Below are 27,810 nucleotides of genomic sequence, written 5' to 3' on the forward strand. Positions count from 1 at the left end.
ATAAATTTCTGCTGATCTGTCCGATTGCCCAGAGGCCAGAATCAGTGGAGGTGGCTTTGACGTATCACGTGTGAGAGGCATCTGAGTAGTATAGCGTATCTGGCATATTTATTCATGTCACTTGATAAGTACAGGTGTGGTTAAATTGTTTGTGAGGATTATTTTGCTGTATTCTGTTTTGGTTATTTTACATTGGATCCAGTCATTATGATTATCAGTGTGCCTGGGCTCCACTGAAATTGTTTCACTTTGGTATTCTGGTGGCATTGTTAAAACTATGTCTGAACTAGGTAAAAAGCAGGTTTGACGTGGGATGCATAATATGGTTGCTGCTCTAACATTAGCGCATTTTTTTATGCTTATGTATTTGAAATTGCAGCAATCTCCAAGGTATTCACAGTTTGTGTTTGCACGAAGATAAATATCATTTCTGTCCATGAATGGCATACCGCCCAAAATTGCACAATTTAAATCTTTTACCACAAGCCCATCGAAACGAAAAGTGTGTGTTTGTTTTGTGATTAGACATTTTCTGGAAACATTAAAGTGAACCTCACATGTTATTTCCATAAGGGAGACACCATCTGCCATGTTGGCTTTGTGGGTGGTATGTAAGATATTCAGTTTGAGACGTCTTGCTTCACTCTTTCTAATTAGGTTAATTTCTGCACCGGTGTCTAGTGTAACGTCCGCATTTTCTTTTTTTTAGTTCTACCTCCATATACGGTGATGATATGATGTTTACTCTGTTAATTTTGGGACTCTTGGGTCTTTTGATTTGAATTATCCTATTATTGGAACTAATAACACTCTAAGTCTTCGTCATCTTCCTCAGTTTCTGATATGATTTCGATATCTCCAATTTTAGACCAAAGGAATTTTCTGTCTGAGGTTGGCATAAAAGGCTGCTTCTGGCTTATTGACAGGATCGCAGAGGCAACATTTTGACCTGTTTCCCAAGTGACTTCTCTGATTTTCTGGCTTCATCGGTCCTTTTACTGCTATAGCTTGAACTAGAGTATGGTATGTTGCCCTCTCCATCACCTATTTCTTGTAACATAAACGGTATGGCTTCACTGATTTCCGTCCTAATGGAATATAGTGTAGAATCTCTTAAGGTGATGGCAAATCTTTGCTTAACAATGGAGGGTAGGTCTCGGTGGATTGCATCAAGCCAAATCATCACTGTGATATTCTGTAAAGTGGGAGTTAAGCATTCATCATTCTCTAGTTTTGCTCCGCAATGTTTGATAGCTGGAGCTTTCGTAATTAGATTATCCTCCATGTACGAGTAGCACGTTTCCCAGAGAGCCTCTCTTATTTCAGTGGCACTGCATTTGAAACTGAACATGTCTATTTGGTCCGTTTCATATTCTGTAGAAGCATGTTGATTTCAATAATCGATTAGAACAAACTAATGTGTGCCATGTAGATACGAGAATACACATAAATGTACTAATATAAAATTATGTCATGCGATTGTCATGTCCCTGTATCACCATAAAACGACTTTAGAAAACTGGTTATATTGTCACTTTCAAAAAGAACTGTTGGTTTAAACTTTCATAAAGTTTCTTACTTCTAAATTAACAAGAAAAGGAGCAAATAATTATCTTTTTAAGTAGAATAATGTATATTTACATTTTATTCTGGAGATATTGATGGTCATAATAATTTGAATATTTTATATCGTTTGTTCCTTCATTATGACAATCATCACGTTGTTTTCTGATTTGAATATAATGTTTGTTTTCAACTTACTGCGTGGTTCTCGTAAGCAAGTGATTTTTTTTATTGCATGGTTTACATAAGTGAATAATATATTTAGTACTTTGTTGTTGTTTTGAGGTGCGTATAATGTTTTTAACTCCTCACATTTATTTCTGGTTTAAAACCATTTCCACCCACTCGTAGTTAGTAATAACTTGTAGGAGTATGATGTTTACTTATTACTTTTTTTGTCAGTTATTTTTTAAAATCGTCTCTTCTCATAGTTTTTGTAGTGACTCGAAATCTTAAATTACGATGTAGTATTTGTCTGTAATTCTTTCAGAGTACAAGTTCCACTTTCCAACATGCAATATAACGCAACTTATAATCCTTGTACTTTTATAAAGTTAATATTTCCGAGAAAACTTTGCATATCCTTAGTCAATGAGTATAACTGTTTACATTTGTAAAATGTATTATCATCGAAGGGTGAATTCTTTGGAGTCCCACCGCTGCCACCACATGTGAGACTTTAAGGTGCCTTTTCAGGGAAAAGCAGAATGACAACAATAATCCACGTGAGAAAACGATCCTGTCAGAGACAAAGCGCTGAATAGTTAGCAGACTTGAATAAGTACAGTGCCATAGGTAGTTTTGATGGCATCATATATGTAGTTTGTATGTAACCGGGGAACATCTCAACTGGATACATATTCCTACGCCGAGTGGTCACTAAGCAGTGACACAATAAGAATATACATAAAATAAATTACAATTGTATAAAATGTATCTTCTGCAAACCTGCAAAAACATTTTACGTGGAGCTGATACTTCAATACTTTAATGACCCCATAATTGTTATATTTTGTATGCATGATGTAAAAGGTAAATAGATGTAAACAAATACATTGCAGATTTGTGGGCATCTGGAATGCCTAGTAGTATGTCTGACAAATTAATAAAAATATTTTTGTTTTTGAGTCTCTCACAATTTGTACATTTTTATATAATTAATGATAATTAATGAAAAATATGTAAAATTCAAGATAATGTCACTAAATAGGGTTTGTGGGTGATATGAGAAATTAAGCTTGTGTAGGCGTTAAAATTTTTCTTATCTTAAACATTACATGAGGAGTCTATTTGAGTAAAAATTTCATTTATTTTACTTATCTAAACTCGAGAAATGCACGATTAAAATGTGTAAACATTGAATGAAGATGGCTGCCAGCTTCAATCGATTATGCGATCAAAAACCAAGATTGAGTGAAACGGAATGAACCGAGGCAAAGCTGACAAGTCCGAAAATGACCACGGAACGACTGTTATTAATATTGCCATAAGTAAAAAGAAATTAAAAGAAAAATAATTTAAACAACTTTTATTTTTTACTTATGTAGAATAAATGCATGAAAAAAAAAAAAAACATGAAAAATAATTTAAACAACGTTTAAGCACCATTTATTTTTAACATAAAAAGTTTTGAAATTAAAAATTACAAATAAAACAACTTTTAAACAACTTTTATTTTTAAGTTAAATTTAAAAAAAAATTTAAATGGAAAATAATTTATATAGAATAAATGTATGTGATTGAACAAAGGATTTTGCTGAACTTATTTGTGGCCATTCGGTTCATACCGTTTCACACTATCTTGGTTTTTGATTGCAAGGTAAAGGCTGCTACTTGCTCTACGAAATTACAGGTGGCAGTCAGCTTCATTATTACTCATTCAATGTTTACACATTTTAATCGTGCATTTCTTGAGTTTAGATAGGTAAAATAAATGAACTTTTTACTTGAAATGCCTCCTCATGTAATAATGTTTGAGATAAACATTTTTAATGCCTACACAAACTTATTTTCTCATATCACCCACAAATCCTATTTAGTGACATTACCAAATCTAACTGCTTTTTACTGCTGCAAGTCATAAAACGTGAATATAAGAAATATCGTTGGAAAATAATTGGTTAGTTGTGAAATGGTGTCTTCAGTAGTCAAGAGGATTGTATCTCAAAACTTAAACATAATTCAGCGTTTCCTGTGTCCCTCTCTCCTCTCCCCATAAACACATATCCAAATTGCCACTTCCTAATATTCGATGTAAACAAAATTTCAAGACTTAAATATTTAAGGTTTTGTAAAGAACTAGCGCTACTTACTCGATGTTGTACGGGAGTCTTTTTGCTTAGATAATTTGCCTTTTTTTTTTTTTTTTTTTTTTTTTAAACTATGCCGCTTTCTGTTTTAATTTGTTTACCAAAGTATTTAAAAGAAGAAGAAAAAAAAAAGGATTTTGAATGTTAAATTTAATTATTACACTATTAACTGAACCAAATTGTAATAAAGTTATAACTAATGTAAATACCTTCCAAAATTTTTAGTTTTTTTTAGTACATGATGACTTGCTAAGAATTTAAAAACTAGAAATTACTTTCTATTCAACAGTTTAAATGCTTTTGAATTTCAAAGGAAAAGATTAAAATGGCTGACTTGTTTGCAAAGGAATTGAAATGCATTCTTATGAAGGTTTAGCTTTAAGCTTGCACTCGTAAACATGAAAGGCTCTTTTCTTACAAATTATTTCTTTTTTACTTGTAATCTGCTTTTAAACAGTAATAAATCAAGAATTTATATTAAGTCACAATTTATTTTTTGCATCACCTCCATTAAGTTATGGAAGTTATTTGAGTAGTGTAAAAACATCTATATATGTGTATTATATATATATCATTTTATTATACATTAAAATTCAATAACAAAAAAGAAATAACAGTAAAAAATAAACATGCAGATGGGCCAAGAAGCAGACAGGCAAACGACAAGGAAAAAATGTTAAATAAACACTACCTCTTTTCTCTTCTTTTTTTTTTGTTATCATTTTTTTTTTATCATACGAAATAATACAAACATACTAGGCAAACAGAAAATATTACAATCATACAAGGCAAACAGAAAATATTACAATCATACTAGGCAAACAGAAAATATTCAAAACTAAAAAAAAAACCAGTTCAGTTCAGTAAGTCAATATGGATGACATAAGATGGGTGATTGAGCGAGATGATAGATGTAAAGTTCTTAGCTGATAGCAGGTTACATCCAAACCTATGAGAAATATCTGAGAAGAGTTATTATTCCAATGTTTATGGTAGTACAACGATCCGGCCTTGTCGAAGCGTGATTCGATACTGTTCAATATTCATTCATGTGTTTTCCTTTTAACCAACGACGTGTAGATGATCCGACGAGCAATCTTGGTAATCCTCCCTCACTTGAGGAGGTGTTTTGTTCCAATATATTTGGGCCAAGGTACGTCCATAGTTTTTCTATGTTCCCTTTTTGGCTCGATGCAAAGATTTAATTTGAGTTGACTCACCTATGCGATCTCTCTTCACTGGCGTCGTCTCACATTTTTGTGGACAGTTGCCTAACGATGTGGTCGCTTTCATTTGTATTGCTCAACTGACTTTTTCTGTTATGATTCATGCCAAAAGTTTTATTTTTGCACACTTTTTTATTTGGGATGGGGAGGTGGAATGTCTTCTGCTCATAGTTTGACTCGTGGCGTTTTCATTTTCCGAATGTTTCGATAGAGAATGGAGGGTGTTAGCCTGATTTCCTTTCATGGTTTTATGCATGGATATATTTGCTTGTTGAATGTCTCGATAGGGGGGGGAATGGGGTGTCTGACTGATAGATATATAAAATAAAAGAAAAAGGAGGGAATATAGCCACTTCTGCATTATGCCATGTTTTCTTGTGATGATACATATATAAAAGTGACTTCGTCACTGTGTATGTGAAATGTCTCTACCAAACTCCTCTCTGAATATTTGGGCCACAGACTTGAAACTTTATATATAAGATAGTTAGATCTCGGAAATATTTGTCTTTTAGCCTATAAAAATAGCTACTAGGGGGTGAAAATTGATTTTAAAAAAACAGTTGATCTTGGTAAAAGTAAATTGATTAACTTCTGAGCATGTGTGCATATACATTTTTAGCTTTAACTCGCCTAATTTTTTAGCCTTTTTTATCCATCTGACAATAGCTCAGATGGTAACAACGAAGGCTGAAGTGCTAAATAACAACTATGGGTGGAGCACTGAATGTTTTAGTTTCGATTCCAGCTGATGACACATTTTTTTGTTTTTCAACTTTTGAAATCACTAGCATTGATACTCAGTGTTGTCCGGGTTGACATGAAATTCCATTTGGACACACCTGCTCTACAAAGGATATTGGGCAGTTTTTCATTATTATATGGCAATTCCATCATTAACCCCACAACAATTTAAAAAATAAAAGAACGGATAAAAACAAGAAAATGTAATCGCCCCAAAATAGAAGTATGTGATAACCTTGCCACCAGATATTTCAAACGCGAAATGCAAAAGAGAGGAAGAAGGCAAAAACTTACGGACAAACACTTTTGCCCACACAGCCACGAGTGCTTATGATGTTATGATGCTGCAAAATTTTTTAAACATAATTATAGTTTGATATGCATGCGTGACTTGCAAAAAAAAAAAAGTGATGCGAAAAAAGACCCCCCCCCTCCTTCCAAAAAGTGGTCCAGTTGACAGTTGCAAAATTAACTTTTTTTTTTTAATTTTCACATATTATGCGTCTGGGGCATTGCTCTTTCAGTTGGTATGGATGCAGATGACAAAAGTTTTTAGCACACACACACGGGTCTCTTTTATATAATAGATTAGCATGGATACCCAGTGTTGCCCAGGTGGATATGAAATTCGATTTGGACAGAGCTGCTATACTAAGGATATTGAGCAATCCCCAGAAAAGAACAAAAGAATTTTGGTAGCCCGTGTGCTGGAAGAGCCCTAAAAATAAAATGAGTCAAAACAACTTTTAATCAAAATATCAGCAAGTCCCTGTGCGACCGCAAAAAAAAAAAAAAAATTGGCTGCAGTAGGCAAGCTTGAACCTGAAACGCAAAGGGAAAAAGAAAAAAAGCTAACGTGCTAGCTTTCATGTCCACAACGACTTATGACGTCATGATCTTTCAAAATAATGTTTTTTAAGCATACATTCAGTTTGCTTGGCGTACATGACTTGTAAAAATCTCAACAGAAAAAATGGCTCTCCTTGCAAGAAATGGTCCAGTTGACCACCACAGAATTCATTTTTTTTTCTAATTTTCAGATATTATGCACCTGAGGGATTGCTCTTTCAGATGGTACTGGTTTTGATCCTATCTGATGTGTCTGATGAATGTTTTAGTGAGACATGCAAACATACATTCACACACACACTCACACTAGCACACAGGTGAGATTTATATTATAGATTACTATATTCTTTGGGTACAATTTAATAATCACTAGAGAATATGCTCAATAATAATAAATCTGCATCAATTAATATATCATATTTATGCATATTTTACGACTAGGTAATGCCAGGTTGCCTGCCAGTATATATATAAAAGTGGCCTTGTCTGTGTGAGTGCAGAATGTCTCTACCAAACTCCTCTTTCAGCTTTTGGTCTCCAGGCTTGAAATTGATACATAGAGTATGGTTTTTATGCAGTAAAAATAACTGCTAAGGGGTCACAATTTAAAAGAAACGGTCGACCATGGCATGAGTAAGTTGACTAAACGTGCGTCTAATGCAAAAATATACATTCATAGTTTGAATTTGCTTAATTTTTTACTGTTCTTATCCATTGGTCGATAGATCAAATGGCATTAATTAAGGCAGGAGCCCTAATGTTTTGGCTTTGATTCTAGCTGATGGCACCCAAGTTATTTTTTTTTAACGTTTGAAATCATTACTTTACTAGCAGGAATGCCAGACGTTGCCTGGATTGTGTTTGGATACATCTGATATACTTAGGATACTTAGCCGGCATTGCCCAGCAATATTTACTTTCATTTTTGCACTCCCTCTCTCCTTTTTAAACTATGCCACTCTCTTTTCTTTGTTTTTAGCAATGTAATTTTAAAAGTTTTATTAGTAAACTTTATGAATGTATATTGAGGTTGTGAAAAAACTCCAAATAAGTTGAGTTTTTAAGCCCTTCAGCCATATGTCTCTTTTAAAACATAAAAATATAAACTGTAAACATTATATTTTGAATTTTTTATATGATATCTTGCAGTGTGGAATTTAAAATTTCTGTTTTGGTACTGGTACTGATTTTGAACCAGAGAAAGTAAATAAAATATATACCTCTCAAATAATAAAGAAATTTTTTGTACAATGTACAGAATTCGTTTTTTAAAGCAAATGCATTAATTATGAAATCTTTACGATTAAACTTTCTATAACTTATTATTGTGTTAATATTTTTTAAAATAAAAATAAGTTATTTGAAAATGATAGCAGAAGCCGTTTTTCTCTAAAAATTTATGAGACTGAAATAATATTTAGCTGATTAAATACCAATTGTTGATGATATTTACTTTAGTCAAAGTCTAGTTTAACAACATTCAAGGATTGACCTTGGTATGTTGATCGTCAGAGTTTCAGAATAAAGGTTGCATCTTTTTTTTTGTTGTTGATTATAACGCACACATATACTTTCTTCGGGCAATGCCAGTATACGGGTCCTGCTAGCGTATGCATAAAAACTATATAATAAATTTTGAACTTGCAGAAATCGTTGAAAAAATTTTCTGAAAATATAATAATCAGTTTGTCTTGTTTTAAAAATTGTTTACGTTTGTAATCTTGCAGAAAAAATGCTTTTCTTTTGTCTCTATGTTTAAGCTATTGGTTCTAAATCTATCTGTGGCACTGTTGTGGGCTCTCCCAAAGCCAACAAAGTCTAAGCCATTTGTGAAATGGCTTGTTCCATGTTGCCTATTGTATGTTGCTGGTCCTGTGCAGTCCTAGGAGGTCCACTCTCCCAGGTTTTGCTTCTCTCTTTGAGAAGGGATTAGTGTGTTGCTAATTGTCTTAGGCATTCTTACCAATGAATGCCAACAGGGCTGCTCAAGCATTTTTTGCAGGCCAAATAAGTTAAATTTTAAAAAAATCTACGTTTAGTTTCAGTTTAGAAAAGCTTGAAGTTTGAATTGCAATAACAATAAGTAAATATAAAATAACACAACATGTCAGTTAATGACTGAGGGAATGAGAACAATCTATCTCCAAGAATTAAATAAAGTGGTCAGTTCAAAATTTGGTACAGGTTTTCAGTTTTGAATAGAAGTTTCTCATGTTCAAAAAGAAGAACTGGAACATTGTGAATATAACAACTTGGATGAGAATGGAAGTTTGAATAATCAAAATTAAAAATCCTTCTCAAAATGAAAATGAAAGTACCGTTTTTATTTATTTTTAATAAAAAATAAACATTTACTTTTGAAAATTAAAGTTTTTATTTAATCAAAAGTTAAAAATAAATGTAGAGATGTTTCTTTAAATAAAACGAATATGGGCAAAGATTTAAAGAATTTCTCTATTAAGTTTTAATCGAGTCACGTGTATCATGTGATCAAATTAGAGCTGAATATTTTGTTGTAGAAAGAGGCAACGTCAAAAGTGATGACAAAGTCTATACACCCATAATATATCAATCAATTTTTTATGCCTTCGTGAAACAAACAAAGGTAAAGAATAAAGAAGGAAAGAATTAAGAAATTGTTTGCTTAGAAAAATAAAAAATAAAACTGTAAAAACAAAGGTGTTTTTTTTTTAATTATCTCATCATGGAATGACTGTTGTAATTCTAGATCCAAAACATTTTAAAAAAACTTCATCTTTGTTATATTTTGTTAGGATTGAACTTGTAATTGTTGTTCCCAAAGCAACATGCTTCATTAAATGATAACTGACATTAAACTATTTGTACAATACTAGAAGATTTTTTTCTTAATGATTATTTATTTATTTTTTGTTTTTCTCATTCCTTTGTTTTTCTCTTGCTTTACTTCTTATGCCGATATGCTTTGAGTTGTGTGAGAGATGCGTTAGTACTTCCTATATATATCTGTGAAAAATAAATGCAGAAGATTTTAGAGTAGTAGTTTTTGGATTAATAGAAATGTATTTAATGCCTTTCATTTCCATGTTTTTAATCTTTTGTTAAGCTAGTCAACCAAATTAAAAGACTTTTGTGGCATTTTTATACCAACACTCTTCCATGATTTCATTTTGGATTAGTCGTTGGCACTAAACTCTCAATGAGATTTCTATTCTGAAGCATTCATAACTTACAAAATAAATTTCTATTAACATAAATGTGTATATGTTAATTGATAAATGAAAGACTGTTAAATATGTATAAAGACGGATATAAACATGTATGTGACAAGCTTGAATAACAAATATGGAGATAATATATTTTATTCATACTCCTACAAGCTATAAGTTTATACAATAATGGTAACTGTACAACTTTTGACCACAAGCAGCCTCACCAGCTGGGAGAAACTTCAGGAGTGATCTATTCTATCGTATGGATTAACAGTTCTTCCCTTCTTTTCTTTTCGTTTCAGTTAAGCTCCATATAATCTGCAAAAGAAAAACAAATGGGTATTTACATTATACAGATGATTCCTTTGGATCGGATATGAACCCAAGAATGTTGAATTATGAAACTCCTTTCTTTTTTAAAGAGTCAGTAATTTGTAAATCAGTTGATGTCCAAGAGATCTCTACAATTTCTTTTCTGTCAATCATTTCTCTCAAAATAGCCATGTCTATGCAGAGTCTCTTATCCAAAATTTGGGTTGAAGAATGTACAAAGTCATAGAGACAGGAATTATCCGTTTTGCAGAAAATCTTAATGTTATCAATATTGTCTTTCAATTGTAAAACTTCTAACAATGGTTTTCTATATTTTCTCCATATACAGCAATTTTTATATGCTCCAAATTCCCTAAGTCTGGAATATGTATACGAGATTTTTCTTTTTTGTTTTTTATCACCATGTTAGCTTGTTTTAAACATACTAGATTTCTTGTTTTATCATTGAATTAAGTTCAATGATATCATAACTAAGTTTAAGTCTGGTTTGGATGGTTAATCAATTATGTTAAACAATCAATTGCCTAGTTTTGGTAACTTCTGTTGAAGATATTGCATCTTTCAAATTTCTGCCTGCTTCTAGTAGACTGCATTTCAACTTGACATATTCGTCCTGTCGAAGTTAACATCATTCCTGTTTTTCTTTGTTTAATCCTATATACTGGAATACTGCAACTTCCTCAGATTTAATCTTAAACAAGTGATAAATCCTGTCTATAACTCGGCTCTGAAAGATCTCTGAGCCTGTAAAGCAAAAATCATCAACATGAGTAGTAATAATACTATGCAATTTGTTTCTAACGTTACATGTAAATATAGCTTGATTATATTTTGAAACCACTACTCCTGACTTCAGCAATTTCTTCTTGAGAGTCAGGTACCAGGACCTTGATACATGAGTCAAGCCATATACACACTTGAAGAGCTTTCAAATATATCCTGGAGATATATTGGCTTCTTTATGCCTGTGGAACTCTCTTCTGTTTGCCTGTTTCACACCTAACTACAACTAGGATGTCTTCAAGTCCAACATAAACAAATTCCTGATGAACCGCCCCCTTAAGTAAGATACTTTATCAAATCTCCAATACTAACGATTACTACGGTACTATCCCATTGATTACTGTACACGCAATAACCCTTATCCCCGCATGGCTTCCAGGCCTTGATAATTAGTGACTACCATGTAAAAAAAAAAAAGAAAAAAAGTAGACCAATCACTCTAATTCTTTACTCTGTAAAAATGCTGTTTTTATGTCCATTGACTTGCGCACTTAATGATTAGATACCATTATGGCCAAGGCTATATATAGACTTTCTTTAAAGCATGTTTAAGAATCGTTTCTTTTATTTTTGAAAGCCTCTTGCTACAAGTCTAGCTTTATAAACTTCTTTGCCATTGAGATTTTTATTGGTATAAACCCATCTTGTGGATATCTTCGGTTGACCTTGGTCAGGCACTTGAATGTAAACTTTATTTTCCACCCAAGTTTGAGTTCGTTTTTTCTTGCTGTTTCCTGGTCGTGATTAGAAGAGGGAATCAGTATATTTTGCTCATCACCAGAGGAGGCTCTATTCTCATTGAGTTGACTTCATTTTCTTTCCATTCCAATACTCCTGATCAAAGTTTAGCTCAAATGGTTCACCTTGTCCCATTCATGCCACATTCATTAAATGTTTGTTTTTACTTGTGGCTTTATCTACCCTACTTATGACAATCAGCGTTTACTATTCTGAATCATCATCATTCGTACGTTTACATTGAATAGACTGTCCTCGTTTGAGAAGCATAATTGCTTTTAAAATGAAATTTTGTTTCAGTAGTACATGTCTCTCACTTGCAGTTTGATGTTGTATGACATGATCATTCAAGGTTTCTGATTCTTCATCAATATTGTTCTCCTCAGGCATTGATATGCTTGAAGATCCTTCAGGTTTTGTGAAGTAGGGAGTTCAATTATTGACTCATTTGTAGAGGAACTTTTATAAGCTTCTGGATGAGATATCAAATGACATGGATGCACTCTTATGTATGTACCTCCATGTTTGACAAGTACCTGCTTGTGCTCCCTACCTTTGACAATTCCTGGACCAAGCCATCTATCACAGATATTTTTTTGTAAAAAGCAGCACCATTTTTGTATAATTGGATTATATCAGTTCTAACTTGATTCTGAAGTGCACATCCTAATTTTTCTAAAGACTTGTGTATTATGAATTGTTTTCTAGCTGCATGCATGGCATTGAGGTTACTGGCAACAATTTCACTGGTAGAAACACCGTCTAATGCAGACAGTCTGTCATTCAAAATGGAAAGTATGTTGGGATTCTTACCGAAAATAAAGGTGATTAGAACTGAATCCTTGAGCATTGTGAAATGTATTTTTTGGTACTTATGCTAGTGCTGTTTCAAAACTACACTTTGTGTCTTCCAGGGTCTTTTTTACCATTTCTCCTAGTATCCCATTATGGCATTCATTTAAGCCATTACTCCATTGACTTTCAGCAGCAGTAGTCCACACACCAATATTCAAATTCTATGCCATGTTCGGAAATTATTGGTTGTTGAATTCACTGCCATTGTCAGTTGCATCACAAAATATGCTATCCAATGCTTAATGGCACTAATGATGCCACTATTCTCTTTACTAGAGATCCTGATGCCGACACCATATCTATTTGCATGATCAATCAAGTGCAGTACTTTGTTATCATGGATTTCTTTAATATCCATCGCAACAATTTCATAAAAATATGATGCTAATCGGAATCCAACTTGTTCTGGAACTCGCGGCAGTTATTCCTCAGAATCTTGCTTTCAGGTACCTACAATACCGTCTAGCAGTCAAACTTTAGAAAGCGTGCGTTGGGCAGACAGATAAACTCAAATTAACATAACGAAAACAACTATTACGTTGAAAACGCTTTATTAATTAGGTAAAAAAATCTGAAACAAAAACAAAACAAATAGTTAAAAGGAGAAAACATAATTAAACAAAAGGAAATAATACATGAAAATAATTATGTTTTGGACAGGCTTCCAAATTAACAGATTCTGGGATATTTTATCTTTTTCAATCAACTGTTAGGTGAAAGTCTGTAACAGTTAGAAAAGTGTCTTTTCTCCATTAAATTGTTAGGTGAAAGTCTGGAGCGGCTAAAAAATGTCCTTTCTTTTCTTTTTATTATTATTAAATCGTTAGGTGAAAGTATGGAGCGGTTGGGAAATGTCTTTGTTTTTTTTTTTATTATTATTAAATCGTTAGGTGAAAGTATGGAGTGGTTAGAAAATGTCTTTTCTTCTTTTTCTATTAAATCGTTAGGTGAAAGTATGGAGCGGTTATGTCTCTTTTTTACAAATTCTAGTGCGGCGCATAAACTACCCAAGCGCCCATGAAATAAAAATAATAGAAGTCTGAGAAAAAATACAAGTTCTGTGCGGGCGACGAAGGAAAGAATAAAATTAGAATTTCTACAAATTAAATATAGAAGTCACACACTAGATTAAATAAACAGAAACAGGGTTTCGAGTTCTTCATAGAAGGAATAGCCAGGTAAAGGAATAATAGGATGTTCTAAACGTACCTCATGGCTTAAACGGGGAAAGCCCAGTTCATGGAGTCGAGTAAAGTCCGTCTGTATTGTTTCAAATTCCGCGGTTAAAAGGGCGGAAGGACAGAATCGCAAAACGACACTGGGGTGAGATCGCATGGGAACACGGAGTTCTCGAAGGATAGCGATATGACATTTTTTTCCTTTTCTTTTTTTTTATTTGGAATGCCTAAACGGCTAAGTTTTCCATTAAAGAAAGATCAGGAAGGGAAGAAATAAGAAAGAAAACTATATATGAAAAAACTCGCACAGAGATGAATGAGAACGAGGCACGAGGCACCGGTGCTCTTAAAGCGTGTGTCCCTTGTTAAAAAAGAGCCCAGTCTGAAGACAGAACACAACTATAGGTCTTGGTTTACACTATTTATATCAGATACATACTTCACAGGAATTTGGAAGTGTTTGTAAAATTTTTATAAATTAGTCATCTTTTATTTCTGCATTTCTAATGAAATCACACAATTTCTTACTACTAGGATGACTAAATTGTCTATGTAATTTAGTTGCAAATTTAACTTTTTTCTGATTTGTCTTTAGTAAAAAGTATGTGTTTGAGTTTATCTTTGTCCGGTAGAGATTTTGTAATAGGAATGTGGTAATGACCAGACAGCATGCACAGCACTTTTTTAAAACTCCTTATTTATTAAGTATTGTCAGGATATGGAATAGGTATCATACTAAATTATTTGTGGAAGCAAGGTGTGTGTATTCCTTTTAAACATAGTTACACTATCATGCTCAAAATTGAGACAAGTCCGGGCTCTTTTCATATTCAGAATACACAACATCAGTTACAATACTGACTTCAATTTCCAATTGGTATAAGTTGGAAAAAAAAACAACAAAAAAAACGAACATAAATGTTAAAATTTCTTAAAATCGGAAAAAAAAAACCCTAAAAAAGAAAGCGTGAATGTGATGGAAAAAAAAAAAACACGATCGTGATGCAAAACAAACAATGTTAAAATTTCTTAAAAAAATTTGAAAAATAAAAACAAAAAAAACAGCGAACGTGAAAAATGGCATAAATAACCCTGTTTTAATATTAAAACTTTAAAAATCGAAAAAAAAAACCATCTCACATCACGATTTGTACTTACAATGATGGCGCGCTTTAATCAACTGAGCTAAGAGGACGTTGACAAAATTGTGTTGGTTTTTTTAATATTTAACCTAATTCAAGTTCAGATGTCATTTGCGCATGCATAGAAGCTATCTTGTCATGAGAGAACAGTTTTTTTGCTACCCCCTCTCTGTACAAAAATGGCCAGTTTAGGGTGAAGGAATTAATGTTTTTGGACAATTTTTCGATATTTGTCATCCAAGATGTCGAGCTTGAAAATGATACCAATCTTGTGAAAATCCATCGCCTCTGTTGAAAGTTTTTGCAAGACATACAAACACACACATACACACACAAACACACACATTTTCGCTTTTATATATATAGAAGATTTGATTAGTACTATATCCCCCAATTTTATTCTATTTCCCATTTATTTTTAGTAAATATTCCTACCATTTACTTTTAGACTTAATAATTTTCATACTATAAGATTTTCCTCCAACAATTTCAAGATTTTATTCAATAAGTTTGAATCAGGTTGCCCTTGCTATACATCTTCCTCTTCAGATCTGAAAATGAAAGGAATTTTCATTGTTTCTTAAAAATGAGTTTGATGCTATAAATTCAAGATTAGCAAAGTTTGATTTATAAGTAAAAGGTCTAAAATTTATAACTAATTTAATATTTGATAATGTTGCTAAAAGTTCAAAATAACAAATACTTTCCTATGGTTTTGAATAAACAATTTTTAAGAACTCTTATTAATCCTTCCTAAGCAGAGCCAACCCAAGCAAAATATAAAGAGGTTCTGATGCATTTTATATCAGACCTTTCCAATTCGTTCTGAAACTCATTTGCCTGTAGAAAGTTTTCAAGAATACTACCTCCCTTTTCAAAAATTTTAGCATTATTGATAGACAGTATTTGAGGTAAGGAGTATATATTACAAAACATCTGAAAGGCCAACAAAATTTGGGGTGGACATATCAGGTAACAATTCAAGATATTCCCCTGGTTAATATATCAGCTGGCTTGTGATTAGTATACACATATTTAAATGTTATTGGTAGTTTAAATTCATCCTCAAGAGCTTTGATTAACCCATTTATTTCTGATATTCTAGTTTTAACAAATTTAGATTTTACTTTACTTTCCTTTGTGATTAACTAATTTATTTATAAATTTAAATTGAATATTTTCATGGGTTTCAATTAATATTGGAAGATATTTTAATGCCAATATTACAAAGTTGATACACTCATTACCTTTCCTTAAGTCAATTTAAATATAAAGCAAATAAAAATCCACAACTTATTTTGTCATTTAATCATGCATGCATTGCAACCCATAAATTTCTATAAAGCTGTCACAGAATGTATGCAAACGATACATTGTCATTAATTGCAACTCTTGGAAAAGACAACATTTCAAAATCTTTACTTATTACTTTCATCTAATCACTTATTTTTTTAGGCATTTTTTTTTATCCCAATTTATATTTAACTTCCAAACTTTTCTCATTAATACTCTATCTCTTATTGTAACAGGCAAAATAAAGTTCAGAGGATCATATATTTTTTAAATTTGTGAAGCACTTGACGTTTTGCTTCATCCAGCGAAAAGGTGCTGAACTTAAACTGCATTTTTTAATATTATATCTATATGCCAACACTTTTTCATCTGGAAAGTCATATTCTACTAATCATGTTCTACTAATCTTCATTAGTTTTCTTAATTCATCTGAATTGGAGTTCTATAACCTCAATATGAAGCCATCTTTCTGCATTTTACAATAACATTTTTTATACAAATCCTTCGTTTTTCTTATATCATTGTCAACATAACAGTTCACTGCATTTATTTTTGGGGTAAGACTTAACCTGATGTTTCATTATTAAGTATGAATAGTGATGCTGTATAGCTGAACACTATTGGTTTATACCTATAACAAGCTTGTTTCCTCTCTTCCAGAAAAAAGCAAAATCTATTTTTATTATACTCAATGGCTAATTTTATCAAGAAAGCCTGTTTAATGGCACTGAGCATTACATAATTAGATAAAACAAGTTTAATATGGAACCCATCAAATTTATGCCTGTATATGCTGCTTCATTCAAGGCAATTCCTTATTTGTCTCCGATGAACAGTAAAACATAGGTCTTATTTTAGTTGTTAACTGTTACTACTCTGCTCTTCTTATTATGGGTCTCTGTGGAATCCAAGTATCAGAGAGGCGGTAGCACTCTCTATATAGGGATGGCCCGTACACGCCTATATACGCCTACAAAACAAAACTATCCAAATCTCAACTAAAATCAACTTATAAGTTTCAAAAAGCACATATTCTTACAGAGAAGCGTCTTACGAATCCAGCGAGTGTCAGAACGTCGGTTAAAATGTCAAAAGAGAGCAAAAAAAAAAGGGTACAAAAATGGCCAATTGTTCTTCTTTTGCTTTCTTCTTTCTTTTGAGACGATGTATCTCGGTGTACGAACGGTCTCTGACAACAGTTCAAGCATCAATCGACTGCTCTTTACACGGAGAAGTGCAGTGACCCATTGCTTTTTAGCTAACTCCATAATTAAATAAGATTACGTGTAATAACAAGTTTTAAACACTATATACCCAATGTAGACAGACCACTTCGAACACGGAACTTCTCTCAAAAGGGACAGCTCCAAATAATACATCGGATGCTCACAGACGTTCCAGTTTGCCAGTGGCCTATATTTCTTGGACGCTGAATATTTGAGGTGAACGAAGGTTTTTTCTTTAAACAGTAACCCACCAGCATTAATGAAACCACGAAATCTTTATCTCAGTTGATCAAAATTGTTATAAGAGTAACCTATCAGCAAGTACGACGTCAAAAAACAATGTTATAAAAACAAATAATTCTTCAGATTTTGGACTGTAAAATATGTACAAAATGTCAATGCTGTGACCAGGATTCGAACCTAGGTTAGCACGGCCACAACGTGGGGTCCTAACCTCTAGACGATCACGGCTAACACTGACGTCTGTCGCTCTTGGCAGAAAGACACATGACTACTGTCAAACTATTGAAAAATAAGGAGGAAACTTGAAATTCTCACGCATGCGCAAAAATACACTATAGCAACCATTGTTAAATGCAGCTGAATCTCTTCGCTCGCTAAGAAAAGTAGATCAGACCAGTTCTTCTAAGAACTCACCAAACGCCAAAGGAAATAAGTTAAATTAACCGCAAAAGAAACTGCAAGAAATTCATCTTCTAAGAACTCACTGGAAGCTGACCAAAAAGAATCAAAATCCAAGCCCTAGCCACAAAAATAACTGCCTCATGTGCTGACTCAAAAGCACGGTATAAAAGGGATTCTGAGGAGAAAAAAAGCTGCCTCACGTGCTCTTTATAACAAAGAACCAGAAAAAAAGAAGGCTGCCTCACGTGCTGACTCAAAAGCACGGTATAACAGGGATCCCAAGGGGGAAAAAGCTGCCTCATGCACAAACTATTATAAATATAAATATCAAAAACTGCCAAATCTTTGCCAAAACGCCAAAGAATGAACCAAGAAAAATTTAAGGTATGAACATTTTAGAACTTTATAATACTCTAACTGTTTTATCAGAGAGGCGGTAGCACTCTCTATGTAATATAGAACCGATGGAGGACCAAGAGGCAACTCCTAAGGCCCAAACCCAAAGACCTAAAACCCAGCAGGAAGCGACCTGCTACTAATGGAGGCGGCAATGAGCCGCCTCCTAAAAAACACAATACTATCATGAATGTAAGTTTAAAAATAAGACTGTAAGTAAAAATACTAATTAACAAGAATAAAAAAGCATTGGAAATGCAAAAGGATATAGGGATGGTATGCCAAAAAGTATACAAACAAGATAGCTATGAATGGCTAGGCACATGGAAATAGAATTGCATCCAAAGTATAGCCCTATAGCTTTTTACAACCGTAATGATGGCACGGAATGAAGATTGGAGATAAGCTATAGGGCTATACTTTGGATGCAATTCTATTTCCATGTGCCTAGCCATTCATAACTATCTTGTTTGTATACTTTTTGGCATACCATCCCTATATCCTTTTGCATTTCCAATGCTTTTTTATTCTTGTAATTATTATAATTAGAGGGATTAACTTTTATTTCTTCAATGATTCCATCTTTGAGTTGTTTATCAAAGGTTTCGTCATACTTTTTAATTAATCCCTTCTTATTAAAAAAATTTCACTGTTCGATCAAAAACTTTAAATGCTATAAAATGATTAGATGGCACCTTTTCATTCCTATCTGAAGACCAAGGCAAATTTACATAATGTCCATCTATTAATTGAATTCCCTCTTTAAATTTACTAATCTGTTGACTATCAAAGGAAATAAGTTCTTGATCATTGGTTTTTATTCCTATTGACTCAAAACTAAAGAAATTTTATAATCCATTATCTCACTATCAGACAAAATATGTTCTAATGGATTAAAATATAACTTAAGAGGGATCCATAATTCAATTAACATAGTTTTCTTATTTTGCTTAACTGATTTCGATTGTGAATCAAACAAATACTTTTTTTCGGCTGAAATAAAATTTTTTTTAAATATTCCTGTCTGGAGCTATTTTATCGACTTTAATGAAGTTAAATCCACCACCCTTATTATTTATGGAGGATGAAAAATATTCGCTTATCTATACCCACTAGCATATCCAACTACTAACAGCTAAGTCAGATGTTAAATTCTTGTTAAACTGTTCTCTTAAATAATCCAATTCCCAAATCCAACTAAGACTTGCTTATTTAGTCGTTGAGCCCAGAAGTGGAAGAACTCAACAATAGCAACTAAACTGCCCTTCTCAAGGCTAAACTTCAACTGAAACTATTCATTGCGATTTAACTTTCACTCTTTGCTGCTGTTTACTCTCTGAGAAACATCTCAGCCTACTATCCCAGTTCCTGCTTCAGTTTCTTCATCTCTTTCTTGCAGCTTTAGCTCCTTTCAACGGCTCCTGCTCCAGCTCTTGTTTGCAATCCCTGCTCCTAGCTCCCTGTTCCAGTACCCTTCGACAGCAAGCTCAAGTTAGATTGCCCGGTAACACCCAGTCCCTGCCTGCTTCCTGTGACGTCACATCCGTTATATTCTTCCAGTAGCACGACCAGAACATACTATTCCATTTTATTTTTAACAACATTACCTTTTTTGTTAAATAAAAATACGATTTCGATCATTTTTTTTAAATCGTTCACATGTGTTTGTCATTTCTTAGCTATTGTCGTTATCTTATTCTCTTGTGTCTCCTTTCGTAGTTGTAAAGTCAATCAGCAATCACCCTGCCCTGCTGCAACATCTTCACTTGAAAATATACTGCCGAGAAAAGACTTTCGGCAGCCAGCCGGTATTATTACTATCTCTTTTTTCACTGTTTTAACTTCTGCCAATCTACACCTAACAGTGTAGACCATTTAAATAAATATATTATTTATAGAAGGCCCCTTTTTTTCCTTAGGGTGGGTGGGGGGTGATTCTTTTTGTTAGATTATTATCGGAGTTCATGTTTAGCTCCTATAGTTACGCAAGGAAATGTTTTTAACGTTGAACTCATTATTATTGGAAATAAATAATGTAAGCATAAGTATAAGAAATTCTTTCGATTTTAAATGTTTAAGTAGTTGAGGTTATTAAAATATAGTTGGAGCTCAAAGGACGTTGAGAGAGAGAGAGAGAGAGAGAGAGAAAAAGCTAGAGGTTATTGAATGAGAGAGGCGGAGGAGATTATTGAATGAGAGAGGCGGAGGAGGTTATTGCATGAGAGAGGCGGAGGTTGAAGTACGTAGCGATTGTAGTCATTAAGTTACTTCTCCCTTGAAAGCGCGATAACTATTGAAAGAGACACACATTAACCAAAATATATTAAATAAAAAATATATAAATTTTAGAGAGAAGATAAACTTTTGCATTTTCAATATCTCATAATATAAATATTTGCTTGCAACAACAAAAAAGAAAAACGTAGTCTTTTAAGGGAGAAAATCTAACCAGCATGGAACCCAGCCAGTCTGCGTTCGCCGATGCTGTCGCTCGAGCAAGACAGGTAAGAACAAATGGTTTAAAATGTTAATATATTTTCTCAAATGTTTTCATTTTTCCTGCAATAATTTTTACTTTACCTTTGCGATATGTCTAAAAAAATAATTTTCGTTTTTTTTCTTTTTAATTTTATTTTTTCTTTCGTTAAATGCACAGTATTTCAATTTGAAATCCTCATTCGGTAATTCACCATGTTAAGCACGCCAATATGGCGGTAAGTAAAAAAATTAATAGGACAAACGGATTTTTTTTTTTTTTTTTTTTTTTTAATTTGAACTGGATATTCGCAATATATTTTTAATTTCATAAAACTTATATATTTCATCATTTTATAGTTTTATACGTAGTCGATCATTTATCTTGGTTAAATTATGCATTTAGCCTTGAATTTAAATCCTTTCGTTTTTTTTTTTTCTAAGCGGGTTTGAGATTTTAAAATCCATAATTTGAAATAAAAATCTGATTTTCTAATCAGAATGTGAGTTATTGAAGACATAATAATTTGACTTTACAAGTAAAGACTTCTAATAAAGTCAATATTTTATTAGAAAACAACCTTTCACACGTCGATGTCCTCGACGACATGCTGAATTCCATTTCGCCTTTCGTTCACCATCGACGCTTTCCATTTTTTTTTTTTTTCAACACGATTAAGTCAAATGAATTCATTAGAATTCGCACAAACGGGTTATTTGTTGGTGTACATAATTAATGTAAAGTATATTTAAGTAAGCACTTTCATTCGTATTTTAACGAGTTTTTATTATTGAGACACTTTAAGTCCTTAATCTATTTTTTTAGGGCTGTATTGACCGAGAGAGTTCGAAAAAGAAAAAATAATGGCCGAAATCATTTAGTAAATCAAAATTGCGAAATATGAAATGAAACACGCGTTCCCCGGAAGAGAATCGTTCATTTAACTGGAATTTGAATAATAAAATAAATAAAATCGACTTTTCTTTTCTTGCGTTGTAAATTTGAAACTACTTTTTAAAAAACTTAAACATGGGGGGAAAAAATAAAACTAATTTAAATTTGTGAGTAATTTTTTTTAAACAAGAACGAATCTAGTCACAAGTTCCTTTTCGTTTGCAATGTTTTGTTTTATTTATTGCATTAGTCGGAAAAACAGATTTAGGTAAAAAAAAAAAAAAAATGGTACTCATGCAGAGAGTGATCCGTGCCGAAATAATGTTATTTAAAAAGCCATTCTTAACATGGGAGGGTGTTTTGTACCTATTCTGTACTTTAACCTTACATTTGAATAATAATAAAAAAAAAAACTTTGATTAAACGTGGAAATACGATTTAAAAAATAGCGCGGATCACTGCATTAGCACCAAAAAAAAAAAAAAGTGTGCGTAAAGTGCCCATTAGCGGCCATTTAAAGTGAGTAAAAACACTAAAAACTTCAGGTAATTAGAGTAACTTATCTAGCCTTTGGTAACATTTGTGTTATATATTTTAACCACTTATTGGTACGTAATAGTTGGGAAAGAAATTTACAACACCAAAAGTCGAATTTATTTTATTCAAATTCCAGTTAAATGAACGTTTTTCTTACAATAGCCGTGTTTCGTTTCATATTTCGCAATTTTGATTTCGGACATTTTTTTCAAACGCTCTTGGTCAAAATAGCCTATTTTAGATTAATGCTAGAATTATAAAATTATCAAACATTTTCTTTTTCCTTGTTAGTGTTAAAAAAAAAAAAATAGTGTACGATATCTACTTCGTTCAAATTAAAAACAAAATTATCGTTGGGCTTAGTTATTCTAAAGTATCGGTTTGAATATTTTTATGTCTTTATTTTTGTTTTAATTCCTATTATTCCCAGAAACGGCAATTGTCCAGAATAGTCCCAGAATGTTTTATTAAAGTGTCTAGCGGGGCTACCCGGCGTTGCTCTGGACCGTATAAACAATGAGAAAATTGAACTTTATTTGGAATATATTTGGGTGCTAATGCACTTACTGATCCGCGCTATTTTTTTTTTTTTTGTATTCAATTGTAAGGTTAAAGTACAGAATAGGTACAAAACACCCTCTCTCCCCATGTTAAGAATTTTTTTTTTTAATTTTTTTTTATAGTAACGTTATTTTAGCACGGATCAATAAGTGCATGAATACCTATATTTGTTCTTAGAGGAATTTTTAATGTCTATGTATCAATTTGCTATTTCGAGCATAAGAATATTTGGGTTTGTATTACTACTGTACACATAGATTCGAAAAAGTTGTCAAAAAAACAAATATACAACAAATGTTATCAAAGGCAAGATAAGTTACTTTTCTACCAAACTGGATATATTTTTCGTGTTTTTATTCAATGTAACATGTTTATTCAGCTCGAAAACCATACAGTATTTATCGATGTATTGGAAAATTCAAGATGGCGTCTGAACACGGTAAGTTTAGGAAAAGGTGTTATAAATAAAAAAACTGGATAAAATACTGTTAAAAACCCGCTCAATATATGTTACCATGACATAAGTTGACTTATATTCGGCGGATTTTTAATAGTATTTTGTCTAATTTTTTTATTCATAACACCTTTTCCCAAACGTACCGTGTTAAAGAAGGAATGAGGCGCCATCTTGAATTTTCCAATACATCGGTAAACTGTTTTTCGAGCTGAATGAACATGTTACATTGAATAAAAACACTAAAAACATATCAAGTTAGGTAGAAAAGTAACTTACCTTGCCTTTGATAACATTTATTGGTTATATATTTGTTTTTTTTTTTTGTTTTTTTGACAACTTTTTCGAATCTGTGTACAGTAATACAAACCCGAATATTTTACCTAGCCAAGACGGATATTAGACGTATGAAATAATTGTATCTTACCTAGGGAGTATTTTATTTTCAGGCCCGTCTCACGTCTGTATATAACAAAATATTTTTGTAGATTTCGGTGTGTTAAAAACGAATCTGAAAACCATTTCCGCCGCAAAAAAAGTCTTCATGATATGAAGAAATTACGGTACTGGTCGCGATTAGAGTTCCCTGCCGAACACCCTAAAAAAACACTGACTTCTCCCTTAATTGCCATAGTAACTAAACGATCATGAATTTTTATCGACTTTGTTTTACTGTTTATGAATATTGAAATAAAAGACATTACACATTTATTAATAATATCTCACTTTTAATCACTTTTATCGACTTTTTTTAACTGTTTTACTGTTTGTGTCACTTTTATCGACTTTCTTTTCTTTTTTAAATAGCATTTTCTTTTTAAATGACGACGTTATTACTGTTTATGAATATTAAAAGAAAAATAATTACTAAGCATTTATTAATAAAAAAAATGGGTGCTAGTGCACTTATGATCCGTGCTATATTTTAAATCGTATTTCTAAGCTTAATTAAAGTTTAATGTTTTTTTATTCAATTGTAAGGTTAAAGTAGAGAATAGGTATAAAACACCCTCCCCATGTTAAGAATGGCTTTTTAAATAACGTTATTTCAGCACGGATCAATAAGTGCACTAGTACAATATAAAAAAAAAGTGAGACATAAACAGTAAAATGTAGTCATTTAAAAAGAAAATGCTGTTTAAAAAAGAAAAGAAAAAGTCGATAAAAGTGAGATATTATTAATAAATGTGTAGTAATGTATTTTATTTCAATATTCATAAACAGTAAAACAAAGTCGATAAAAATTCATGATCGTTTAGTTACTATGGCAACTAAGTGCGAAGTCAGTGTTTTTTTTAGGGTGTTCGGCAGGGAACTCTAATCGCGACCAGTACCGAAATTACTTTTCCCGAAAGGGGGTGATCACTTTTCGATCTAAATTTAACTTAAAATGAGCACCCACTTTCTGGCCACCTGAGAGGGGGCAATTTTTGTGTTTATTGGCTAAGTTTTTTCTTTAATTTCTTTTGCATGGTATTAACCCCTGAACTCTGGGACTATTTTCCATTTCACAGCCACGCTACGCGCGAGCATAAAAAAGGCTGTTAAATGTGCACTCGCATACCAAACTGCCTTGTCACAGTGTAGTATTGGACAAAAAATTAAAATTAGACGAAAAACAAGTAATTTTCCAAATATTAAACCATGTAATTTTATGTTATCACGGGCGGCCATTTTGTGCGCGCTTCTATAATTACACCATTTAGTGACTGAATATTATTGAATTCAATCTTAATATAACTAATTTTGGTCTTTGACTAATTTTCGCTTTAAAAAATCTCTTATAGATTGCTGCCAAAATAAATCAACCTGCTGGGGATGGACAAGGAATAAAAAGACCATATGAAGATGGACCAGGATTTGGTAAATTTTTTTTTAAATTCTTATCACTTATCTATTCCAATTTTATCTCGTGAATAAATAAAATAATTTACTGATGACCAGTCAGCCACTAGGTGTATCAGAATTTTGAGGGAATTTTTGGCACCCAACACTAAACTGCTAATAAAATATATAAAACTCTCAGTGGGTTGTTTATTTTCTTTATGGAACTTCCAAAATAAACTATTAAAGTTTTTAAAAAAAAAAAAAAAAAAAAAAATACATTTTATTTATTTATTTTTTTTTAAACTTTACAAAGTGCCGGCACGCCTTCATGCAGCCATTTTTTTTTTTTTTTTTTTTTTTTTTTTTTTTTTTTATGTAATGAAATCAATTGAATTTTACAAGTTAATTTTTTTTTTTCAATTTTTAAACTTTAAAAATCTATCAATTTTTCTATTGGTTAAAATTTTACGATATGTGAAATTTTATGCTCTTTCCAATACACCGAATATAATATTTTAGACAAACATTTTTTTTTTTTTTTTAATTCATGCCCCCCCCCCCTATTTTGAAATGCCTATTAAAATTTTAATTTATGTACCAAAGTTTTATATATCACAAATTGAAGATAAAAAGATCAATAAATAATATATTGTAAATTAAAACAAAAAAAAGTTTTTTTAAATTACCTGAAAAGTCCAAAGTGTAAAACCTTTTTTTTTTTTTTTTTTTTTTTTTTTTTTTTTTTTAATTGGAAGCTTATGTTCTGCTTCCAGTAAGTAATGGACGATGACAACATTTTTTTCTATTTAATTCAATGTTTTTTTTTTGTTTTTTTTTTCACTTGACAAATTTATTTCTTTGAGGAAAAAAAAAAAAATCCTGGACTTTTTTTTTTTTTTTTTTTTTTTTTTTTTTTTTTAAGGCAAAATCCTATAAGTAAAATTTGACTGTGGGAACACACATTTTTTCACGGACAAGTCTAGACGACTAACGCAAACGTGTGGTTTTTACTTCCTTCTGTCCATCCGTAGTTCAAAACAATTTAAAAAAAACTCCGGTTTTCGATAAAAACAAAAAATACTTGCGTCATGACACCTTTAAATAGGGGGTTAAAAAATTCTTTTAATTAAAATATAAATATGGATAAATTCTTAATGAAGAATGGAACTACACATTGATTAGTAATTTTTATAGGTAAGTGATTTTTTTGGAATTTATATATTTTTTTTATCGATGTAAGTTAAATTTCGTTGATTTTCTTCAAGTCTTTTTTAAAGAAGACCGATTTAAAAAAAACAAATTGCATAATTTGCTATTAAACCTGTTATTTTTTTAAAATTTTGGTCTTTGCTCCTTTAATTGAAAAAAATTAGGGTTTGAATTACATTTTTCAAGTAGTTATAAGCTTAGAAAGATAGGTCGAATTATTCAATATTTTTTCATACATTCATAAGGTTGGTTTCTGGCACTTAGTCAGCCAAATGTGCAGTTAATCAGCATTTCAATTTTTCATATAAATGTTGAAAACCATTGCAAATAATTTATTGGATTATAATGAAATATTCAATGATTTTATTTTAAATAAATTTAAGATTGAAAATATTAGAGGTAATTAGTAAAAGAGATTATAAACATCATTCACATTAGATATGAATATGCACAGACAAAATAAAAGGAAATTTGTGTAGAAAACCTTTACAAATTCAGGTACCCCCCCCCCCTTTTTTTTTTTTTTTTTTAAATAATTTAAAATTCTTAAGAATATTAAAAGAAACTAAAATATAAAATGAATGATTGAAGAATAATCTAAATACTGTAGATGAATCTCAATGTAATAGTAGAAATATTCAATGGTCTAGGTGTTTGATTTTTAATATAGTATATAAATCTTATGGTCCAGGGAAAAATAGAACTAGGGTATATATTGTAGTTATAGAAACCATACATCATTATTCAAAGTATAGCCCAATTTGGACTCCAGTAAGAATGTAACATTAGCGAAATGTGTAAGAAAATTACAAGAAAATAACTTCCAATTTGATTTTAAAATGGTCTGTATTAGGCAGAGCAAGTAAATACACCTGGTAGGATTAAAAATGTAATCTATAAACTCTTAAATCTTAGATTAAGAATAAGAAACGAGAAGTCATGCATTTGCTCAAACTAATTATAAACTCTCCCATTTTAGGCTAATAAATAATATTTTAAGTAGATAACCTAAACAATTTAGAGGGTTGACATATCAGTTAAATAGCTTACTATTTGGTTTAAATTAGATAAATTTTCGAATTGGATATGTATGTTGTGAGTATATCATTGTCTGGTTCTTTTTATTTTCTCCTCTCTCTCCCTCTCTATCTCTCTCTCCCTCTCTATCTCTCTCTCCCTCTCTATCTCTCTCTCCCTCTCTATCTCTCTCTCTCCCTCTCTATCTCTCTCCCTCTCCTCTCTATCTCTCTCCCTCTCCTCTCTATCTCTCTCTCTCCTCTCCTCTCTATCTCTCTCTCCCTCTCCTCTCTATCTCTCTCTCCCTCTCCTCTCTATCTCTCTATCTCTCTCTCTCCCTCTCTATCTCTCTATCTCTCTCTCT

General features: G+C 31.9%; 1 protein-coding gene across 26 annotated transcripts in view; it reads left to right on the plus strand.

The window, feature by feature from the left end:
• The window catches only part of LOC145286055 (far upstream element-binding protein 1-like), a 141,514-nt gene that overhangs the window by 66,339 nt on the left and 47,365 nt on the right, over positions 1-27,810 (plus strand). For 16 of the 26 annotated variants that reach the window (XM_080134703.1, XM_080134705.1, XM_080134704.1 and 13 more), the window contains exons 1-2: positions 20,692-20,975; positions 25,181-25,256. In XM_080134703.1, coding sequence (XP_079990829.1) covers positions 20,925-20,975; positions 25,181-25,256 — 127 coding nt within the window. In that variant the 5' untranslated portion in view covers positions 20,692-20,924. Of the gene's footprint in view, positions 1-20,681; positions 20,976-25,180; positions 25,257-27,810 lie in introns of those variants that run through there. The other 10 variants (XM_080134717.1, XM_080134722.1, XM_080134718.1 and 7 more) reach the window with 3 other exon arrangements.

This window comes from Euprymna scolopes, chromosome 10 (assembly GCF_053919585.1).
Source record: "Euprymna scolopes isolate OS-2025 chromosome 10, ASM5391958v1, whole genome shotgun sequence".
Lineage (NCBI taxonomy): Eukaryota > Metazoa > Mollusca > Cephalopoda > Sepiida > Sepiolidae > Euprymna > Euprymna scolopes.